The sequence below is a fragment of the Molothrus ater genome, chromosome 1, assembly GCF_012460135.2.
Source record: "Molothrus ater isolate BHLD 08-10-18 breed brown headed cowbird chromosome 1, BPBGC_Mater_1.1, whole genome shotgun sequence".
Lineage (NCBI taxonomy): Eukaryota > Metazoa > Chordata > Aves > Passeriformes > Icteridae > Molothrus > Molothrus ater.
Window position 1 is genome coordinate 129,324,116 of NC_050478.2, and position 9,596 is coordinate 129,333,711.

Genomic DNA, 9,596 nt, shown 5'->3' on the forward strand with positions numbered 1-9,596 from the left:
AGCCCATGCACATATGCACTTTGAGTGTTTTTTTTTTTTTATAGTTGCCTATTTCCATAAAGTTCAGAACCCAGTGACAAGATCATTTTAATGCAGATCAATTTCAAAGCTATCAGTTTAATGCGGAAGACATAGTTGCACAGAGGAATATTAGGAAGATTTTTTTAAAGGAGAACATTAGGAAATTCATTTTTTATCACAGGCTTATGTTCGACTATCTTAGATATTGTGACATCTGGACCAACTTCCAGTGACTTACATATCAGAAATCTACTATACAGCTCCCTCAACTGCTAACATGCTCTAGGCAAGACTCATGATAATGGCCTAAAACCTTCACTGTACTTCTTTACGGATTTTTTGTTGTTGTTTCATTTTCCTATCTCGGATCAGAACAATTCAATCATTCAGCCTAAGCTCTGCAAAACATCAAGCTAACACCTAATAGTTCCTCTGGTAGGTATATTATGTTTGCTGTTTTGTCCCGGACACAGAAGTGATGAAGATGCCAGGTTTGGAAGCTACAACAATTACTCAATGAGTGGCAGAATGTCATCTCTAAGCAGAGATGCTGCCTGTATTTCACCTTTTCCTAACAGGTGCATAATCTGAGCAGGCACAAAGATTCAGCCTCCCTAAGGCTGAATCTAACAAAGAGGTCCGTATAAAATAAAGAGCTCATTTATGCTTCCTTACAGGGCCTGCCTACCTCTGTATTCATGCAAGTCAGTAACCCAAATCACTTGGGCAGTGGATACAGCCTGTAAACTTCCTCTACGATCCTTGACAAACGTGTCCTAACCAGATCTACTGCACTTTAAACTTGAATAAAATTCTTCTCATCGCAGGCTGTTTCCTTCTACTTTACTTAACCTTTCAAGCCTACACACGGGCCCTCTGTGTGAAGGGCAGCCAGAGCAGGATCCCCTCCTCTCCACGGCCTCCCGAGAGCCTCTCCGAGCCATTTCTCGGGATCCCGGCGAGCAGCGCTATTTCGGGCCGCGCCCGTGCGCCAAGCACACAGGAATGCGGCTGGGAGCCCGAGGGCAGCGCTGCGCATCCGCCGGGGCTGCGGCACCGCCACCGGGGCTCCGCCCGGGCTGCGCTCCCGGGAACCGGGCGGGGCGAGGCTGCCTGTCCTGGCTGATCCCGGTGCGCCCCAGGACCGGACCCCGCCCCTGCCCGCAGCAGCACAGGAGGGTTCCGAGGGTCCCAAAGCCGGGCTTGGCGGCCTCAGCCACCCGGTCCGGGTGCTCGCGGTGGAGCCCCGCACGGTGCTCCGCCGCCGGGACGCGAACCCGCGACCCCGGAGCCCTGGCTCCCGCCGCCCCCCACGCCGGCGTTATGTAACGGCCGCGCGCCGCCATTGGCCAGCGCCGGCCGGGGCGCGCGGGCGCGGGGGCGGGTCCGGCGCGCGCGCACTGCCGGTCCCGCTCCCTCCTCCTCCTCCTCGTTCTCCTCCCGAGCAGCGGCGGCGGCGGGGCCGCGCGGAGCCTCCACAGCGCTCGGCAGGGCCGCCCAGCCCGCATCCCGCACGGGTGAGCAGCGCCGCGGAAGCGGAGCCCAGGGGAGCGGGGTGGGGTGGGCGGGGGAAGGGGAGCAGGCCTGGCCCAGGGGAAGGGAGGCGGCCCGGCCCGGCCTGCGCGCCACTCGCGGGCCGCCGCTCCCGGCTGCGGCCTCCGTCCGTCTGTCTTTCCGTGGTCGCTTCCCTCCCGCTACGCACGTGGTGGGGCTGCGGCCGCCCCTGCCCCGCCGGGCCCACCCGAGGCCCGTGGCCGCCCCCGGTCCCTGCGCGCCGCAGGCCGGGCCCGGCCGGGGCGTCCCTGGCGGAGCGGCCGCCCGAGCCCTCGTTCCCGGCCGGGGGGGCGGCGGTGCTCGAGCTGCCGTGTGCCTCTGGCAGTGACAGCGGAGACAGCTGTCGGTGTCCAGCTTTAGGACTTGAAACTCCGCTCGGATTCTGGTGACTTACAAGGAAATGACCCCGTGTGAGGTATGGCTGTGCTGCGGGTTTCAGCCTCGCTTCCCGACGGTGCCCGTGCTGCTGCTGCTATGATTTGGCAGTAAAAAATCCTGTTACGATTTGGCAGCAGATTTTTTCCATGTGTTCTGTTTCCTACGTGCTCGCGCGTTCTTTATTTGGAGACAGCCGGCTGGTCTGTTGGACTCTGTGAGGGCGTGCCTGATAGGGAAAACAACACTTACCTGCGTTGTGCAATTGAAATTAGTGATTTGGCTTTGTAGATGAACTCATCATTCTTTTAAACGAGCTTTGGGATTATTCGTTTTGTCACTTTCTTAGAATAATAGTAGACTAAACCTTACTTTTCTCTGTTTCAAGCGCATTAATGTAACTTGCAGTATTTAAACTCTCGGATTTTTGGTTTTGGACTTTGTGTCATGGTTGATATTTTTGAGCAAATGTTTGTAGTCGCGTTTTCTTGTCTGTGACTACTAAAACCAGCAGTTGCCAAGTACATGAAAGCTCAGTGTGGTTGGCTGTTGTAATGTAGTACTTATCAAAGCACTAAAATACAAAGTAATATGCAAACACTTTGTGAAAAGAATTCTTTTTTGTTACATCTGAGTATTTTCTGTCAGGAACCGTCTGACTCCTGAACGATTGCTGTAATGCTGATAAAATAGAAGTGAAATAAAACCTACTGTTCCTTCTTCTGTATGTAAAGCTATTGGCAATATATCTTCTTTTTTTTAAATTTAAAGTGGGAATCCAGTGTTCTGATTGAGCCATGCTGTATATAAACAGCATGAGGCCCTGGGTGGGGTGTTCTGGTGTAGTTGTAGCATCCAGTGGAACATGGACTGGCACTTTCAGTCTTACTGACATTGACTGTTGTACCTTGTGGAAACTGTTGGACACCACATGTATTTCTATCTGCTTGTTAATGGAATTGTTGTTGTGTTCCATTTTATTAGCTGTATGGACTTCTGAACTTTCTTTTACAGAAACTGGTGGGGGAAGAGGAGGGAACCCTGAAGATGTAGTCTAATACTTCTGCAGAGGGTTACATGGTGGTGTTGGATGCCATGAAAGAGCTGGGCTGCAGCCTCAGAGGTGTCTCTCAATCCACAAGAGCTGTTCTGGGTCTCAGGGCCACTGTTTTGCTCCCATGTTAGGCACTTGTCCAAAAATTCCCACAATACTAGTGAATTTTCACATGTTGTTGATGTTTCATAGAAACTTAATTTTTGTAATGGTTTTTAAGGGCTTTTCATATGTATTTACTAAAGGTCAGTCACTGTTGGGTAGGATTTTCTCTCCCACTGGGAGGCCACCTGTCCTGATGGGAGGGATTGCTGGGAGACAGACAGTCTGTCTGTCCCACAGGTACCAAACCTGGGGCAAGTGCCCAGGGCACCCAGAGGGGCAGTGGCCAAGCAGCTGCCCTCCTGGGAACACTGGACTTTACTGGTTGTCCTGAGAACAATGGGCTTGGCTAGCTGTCCTGTGCTTGGGCAGGGCTGTGCTTCTGAGAGAGCTGCACAACGGAACCGTGCGTGGGCCGTGAGGGACTGGGAGAGACACAAGAGCAGAAATTGGGCTGCTGGGTTATATAACCACATGCTGAATCCTGTTCTCTTGGTGTGCCCAAATCCTGTCGGGTGTCTGCTCTGGGGGTGGGGTAAAGACTGAATTGGGTGTCCTGGTGGCAGTGTGCAGGTGGAGTGCACTGCTGTGGAATGTGATGTCTTGATGCTCCCTGAATTGTGACACTTTTGTCTCATTTTGTCTTCTGGTAGACCTTGTAATGGCATATGGCAATAGCATTTACTTGCTTTATGCTCCTGTGTTAGATACAGTAATGGCTTCTGATGGGGGCAGTCTTTTTTTTTTCAAGAAATTGTATGCACATAAATGTGGCTGAAAAGCCACCTGTAAAAATCACCTTCAATAAAGATGAGTGACCTATTGTTCTTGGAGTTCCCAATTTCAAAGCAGCTCACAAGCACCTAAAACAGAAGACAATAACACACCTTGGGCAATACTTTGATTTGCCTTTCTTGAAACTTGTTTCAAGTTCCAGAGGTAAAGGTTGAGTCTTAATAAACCACAAACAACAAAACCCTTGAATTTTTCAGAACCTTTTGAAAAAAAGAATAAGTTTCTATTAACTGTAAAGGAAACTTTTCATTATTCTGACTACTGAAAACACTTTTCAAAAGTAGAGCTTGAATCTTAGTAGAGGAAGACACCTTAGAATGGCCTAATAATTCTGATGTTTATTTTAAGAATGATACTGAACCCACAGGCTTTACATAGCAAAGAGCTTGAACAGATGTCTGTTGTATTTGAGTTATGGGAGTCGTAGGCCTTGTGGACAGAGCAGATGACTGCATTGTGCTCATGGTTACAGCTCTTCAGTCAGATAGCAGCAGCAGTTTCTCATGTTTGTAGACTAAATGTCTTCTTTTTGTTTGTAGATATGGCTCGTGGACAGCAGAAGATTCAGTCGCAGCAGAAAAATGCCAAAAAGCAAGCTGAGCAAAAAAAGAAACAAGGACATGATCAGAAGGCTGCAGCCAAGGCTGCCTTGATATATACCTGCACTGTCTGTAGGGTAAGAGGAACTGAAGTCAAAATAGTCTTGTAGGGAGAGGTCTGTCTCCTTGCCTAGAACAGGATTTTTAGATTTTATAGTGGAAACTAAAATACTTAAGTGGTTGGCTAGCTTGTTGCTGTAAGAAGAGTTTGCATCTGTTATGTGACTTGCTTACAGATTACTGAGCTGTACTGGTAATTGAGATAGAAAATCTGAGAGGTTGTGTTCAGGTCTGGTTTGGGTGGTTATTTTGCCTTTTGTATTACAGTGGTCTGCATATGCTCTTAGTATAAGATAGAACATGTAAAAAGTGTCCAAGTCTCTATGTGGAAACATATTTTCTCTGTGATGGAGTTGGCCTGTCTTGGAATCAGTGGTAATGGATGTTGCTGTAGAAAGGAGAAGCGGTGGTGCCAAAAGCTTTCATGTAAGCTTGAGACACAGTAACTTTTGCTAGAACAACTTACTTGACAAGAATAAAGAAATTTGAGTACTAATCAGATTATTCTTTTCCTTCTGGCTGATTTTCCTAAATGCTTCTTTTGGAGCTGAAGGATGAACTTGGTATTTTCACTTCAATAGTCAGTCTCAGAATAGATCTGCCACTTCAAATGTCTTAAATAGGATTCCAAATTGAAGGTTGCTTACTTTAGTACTTGTAACCAGCTCCTCTTGTTGTGAAATCAGGCTGTAGTACCAATCAGTTTGGGCAGTCAATGTCTGCAACTGTGTCATAGCAAAAGTCTGAGATTGCTTGTGCCTAGTAGAGACTCAGTTCATGCCCTATAACTTCTTGGCCTATTGGTAAAGTAAAGAAATGGCTTTCATAAAGATTTGATTCTGTAAAGGATAAATGTTTATCTTTAAGGCGTTGAAAAAGAACATGGTGAGGAGGGAGGTTTTCCACCAGGCCAGCCTGTGAAGTGCAAGATGTGCAGGAAGATACCTAGCCAGACTAACACCATTGATGACCATGCCAAAGCAAGTGTGATTGTAGTGCTTGAAAGCACCTCTGAAAATAGGCAGTTAAATACTCCATCTTACCCTGCAGCTAAATTAGTGGTGCTTCTGTCACTATAGCAGTGTCATCAAGGAGGGAGTTGGCTTCTGGGGAAAGAAAATGAAACGTAGCGGGGATTAGGTTTTGTAGTGTTATTTAACTCTTGTACTGTGCATAAAGTTTAATGTCTCTCTTTAATCAGACTCAAATGCCGGATCCCAAGACCTTCAAACAGCACTTTGAAAGCAAGCATCCTAAGACTCCACTTCCTCCAGAATTGGCTGATGTTCAGGCATAAAGTTGTCTACAGGTCATTACCTTAATTTTTAATTGATTGTCTGAGAAAGATGTATTACAAATTGGTTTTTTTACCACCAACAACTGTGACTTTAAACTTGCTTCAATTCTTTTAATATGAAAACTACTGTAGGTTATAGTTATACCCCTGAACTGTTAAAAAGAGAAGAAAGAAGCAAGCTAGTTCTTACATGGGTGAAATGGCTGTGGCATTTCACTGTGCCCGGAGGTTGTTTTAAAAGGGATTAATGTTATTTCAAATGGTCATTCTTAGGAATATTTCATTATTTAGTTCTTGCTTTGAAATGTTTGTTTTGCTTTGAACAAAATACATAAGTACAATTGATCTGTTACTATAAAACATGTAATGTAAACAGTTGTTTAGTATATTTCCAACAATTGAGCCTTTTTGTTCCTGAAGCTATGCAAGTGAATGCAGAAAAATCTGAATTTCTGTGTTGACTGTAGAAGAGATTTCCCAGTAGGCAGTTGTTAGGCTGTAACTGAAAGTGGTTATAATAAAAGGCTGAAATAAGGTAAAAAGCAGTAGTATGGTATTTCATTCATCAGAGATAAGCAGCATTGTGTAATGGTTCAGCTTAACTGAGTTGTTCTTGTTTTTTATAGGTGAAGTCATGACACCTATTGACTCTTCTACTGTCAGACCTTACATAACAAACCTGCAGCTGCTTTTCTAAAACTGTTGATCAGCAAAAATGAAGGGGCTACAGAAACATTCATATTTTTATGCTGTTCCCTCTTGGGCTTCATGCAAAGACAATTCTGTGTAAATGTACAGTTGTGCCCTATTTGGAAATCCTAAAAAATCAGTCCATACTTGTTATAAAAATTTTTTACAATTGTAATTATATTGATGTTCATATTGTGTAAAATAACTCACTTAATAAAGTAGTACTTTGATTTTACAATATCACAGATTAACTCCTTGTAGAAATTCTGTTTCACCTTTCTGCATTATCTGCCTTATAAAATAATAAAAAGTACAAAAGTGGAATTTTCCCCATCCTGCCAAAACATGAGCAGTATCATTCCACTGCAAGTAATGTACATTACAGTAAATTAATCTTAAAGTGGAGAGGGAAGCTGCTCAGATTTACTGTCTAGTGTGCTGCCTGCTTGAGCCCAGCCACTGGTGGTCAAGCTGACAGCTCAAGGTGCAACACACCCCTGAGCAGCTGCATGAGAATCATGAGACTTCTAAGTTTTTGTCCTGTGTGCTGGAGTCTTACGTACTGCAAGCCATTTCAGATGGGATTCCTTTACTGTGAGGGATCATGTTCCTTGAAGTCATGCACTGGAGGAGCTCTAGTTATGCTTGTTATCCTTTCTATTTAGGTAGATGGCTGAGGAAGCTTGAGAAGTGGCACGATTGAAAAATGCTTGCCAAATAACAGGTTAAAGCAACTCTGCTCTTAGTTGAAAACTGGATTTTAAAATATTTTTAGTGATATTTTGAGCAGTCAACCACACATGTTCCCCCTCAAATGTGTCTGGTTATTTCTCTCTTGAAGGAATATGTAAAATAGCCAGCCATTAATAACCTTCCTTCACAACCAGCTTAAAATAAGCCTGTTGGAAAAGAGCCAAAGTAACTAAAATAATATGGCTACTTAAAGAAATCGGATGTGATTAAAGTTGCAATGACAAGAAAAAGCTGGATAATAACTCTGGCCAAGACCATTTGAGCAGATAAACATAATTACCACTAAAGTGTTCTGGGCTGTGTTATAATCCCAGATGTACAGCACAGAAGTAGTGGAGAAACATGGGAATTGTGCTGGAAGGTCTACTATACAAAATCCCATCTTAGGCATTTTGGAGGGGGCTTAAGAGCTTTAGTTTTTACTCTGCAGTTAGAAGCAGTACTAGAATTGCTGTGATGTGCAGAGTTAACAATGGATGTAAAAATTCCAGCAGTCCAAGTAACCCTTGCTATGCAGCAGGACTATACATCTGACCTTCAAATGGCTTCCTAAAATCTAGGACCATAGTCTCAAAGACTCATTCACTTAAAAGAATGCACTTGGTATTTTATTATATAAAGTCAAAACCTTTGTCTTTGTCCACTCATTTTCTCTTTATTGAACTACTTCTGTGAGACTAGCTTCCTGTCCTCTTTGCTGTGACAGTATCTCTGTAAATACTTACTTTGGCATAAAGTTTCTCTGTATTATAGTCACTCTGGGATAACCTGTATACCACTTAACTTTTATAGATAATGTTATTCTCCTCAGCGTAATCCACTACTGCACTTGTACACCTGACATCAGAATGTAACAATTCATTTTTTTTCTTTAATGTTATCAATACATACATCCTGATAAACTGGCTCCACAAGGCAAGAAATCTGCTTTCAACCTATGTGCTGTATGGGGAAGAGGTACTTCAATGTTCTAATGCTGTAGTTTGTCTAAAAATACGCTGAGTAGAAATGGAAAAGATGTTTCTTGCACTGATTGGTATTTGAGAAAATGGTTTTACTCTGGAAAATGTTTGGGGATGCATCCCTAAAGCTTGGGCCTGAGGTGAAGTAAATGTTCTATTCCTTCAGTTCAGATTGTGTAGCATTAAATAAAAGACTTGTTTCATAAACAATCTCTGTTAATGAGCACTGAAGAGCTGGAAAGCTGCATCATTAGTGGGATGGTTACGTTCAGTTAGAATTGTATTTTCAAAACTCCTATGATGCTCAAGTTGAAAATGCCCTCTGAAATGATGGGGTTTATATGTTGGAAGCCAAGGGTGATCCTCGGTTCAGTAAGATCCCCAGCTGCAATAACTGTCATCTTAATTATAGAAGTAAATGAAAGCTGTGACTGAATTGTTATAAAGGCTGTACTAAATGTGGCAATAGCCCTCAGTCAGAGTATCTGCAATACTCATTGTACCTAAAAGATCAGAGGAAGGACTAGTTCTCCATCATCTCTTCCTGATCTGAAAGACAGCACACCCTAGTACCTGGCTAAAGACACAGTTGTGCATTGTAATGTGTCTGATTAAAGAGAATTAAAACTATAAACCATAAAATGTCATATTTCCTGCCTGCTTTTGCTGCACCTAGAAAATTAATTTCCTGGCTGTGACAGCTATGTAACTTGAAGCTATCTAACTGTGTAAGAAAGCAAAATAGACATGGAACGTTTCCTGTATTCCCTTGAGAAAGATGAATTTCTGTGCAGGGTCAGCATTCAGGTGAAGGGCTCTTACTGTGTCAGTGTGGACATCAGCTGTCATGGATACTTGTGGAGCAGCTTTAAGAGGGGTTTTGGATTTTCAGAAGCCTTCGTCTTCTGGGAATCTCTTTAAGCAGCATCTAAATTGCATTTTAAATTAGGCTTAAAATATTCTGAAAAAAATCTCAGAGAGTAAAAAGTTAGCAGGTATGGTTATGATGAGGCCATCATCATGGGGACTACTGAGTAATCAAGAACAGTTTTTCAATTTTTGTTACTCAGGCTTATTTCTGTGCCTCTGCTTTTACCTATCTCAGGGCTTCTAGTTTCTTACTGTCAAAAAGCTGTGTGAAAAATCCAAGATAGAAGTTGCAGACAGTTGCCATGTAGCCTTAGGGAAGCAGTTTATGCAGTGCTCTTGAAACATCCCTGGACACCATCCCCTCTGGTTATTTGCTGAAAACACTTCTGCTCAAGTAAGTAAAGTTACTGACCACAGGCTGTTTGCAAACCACATAGCAATGAAGGAATTTGTGACATTTCTAT

At 43.7% G+C, this 9,596-nt stretch overlaps 1 protein-coding gene across 1 annotated transcript; it reads left to right on the forward strand.

The window, feature by feature from the left end:
- Positions 1-1,412: 1,412 nt before the first annotated feature.
- Positions 1,413-8,472, forward strand: ZNF706 (zinc finger protein 706). The gene is made up of 4 exons (XM_036403602.1): positions 1,413-1,538; positions 4,441-4,577; positions 5,762-5,869; positions 6,484-8,472. Exons 2-3 carry the CDS (start codon positions 4,443-4,445, stop codon positions 5,855-5,857), a joined length of 231 nt encoding a protein of 76 aa, XP_036259495.1. The 5' UTR covers positions 1,413-1,538; positions 4,441-4,442; the 3' UTR covers positions 5,858-5,869; positions 6,484-8,472.
- The last annotated feature ends 1,124 nt before the right edge of the window (positions 8,473-9,596 follow it).

What these genes read in the sequence shown, in the direction of transcription:
- ZNF706 (XM_036403602.1), top strand. Translation starts at nt 4,443, where the DNA reads ATGGCTCGTGGACAGCAGAAGATTCAGTCGCAGCAGAAAAATGCCAAA. An exon ending in ATACCTGCACTGTCTGTAGG is followed by an intron (nt 4,578 to 5,761) that starts GTAAGAGGAACT and finishes CTCTTTAATCAG; the next exon opens with ACTCAAATGCCGGATCCCAA.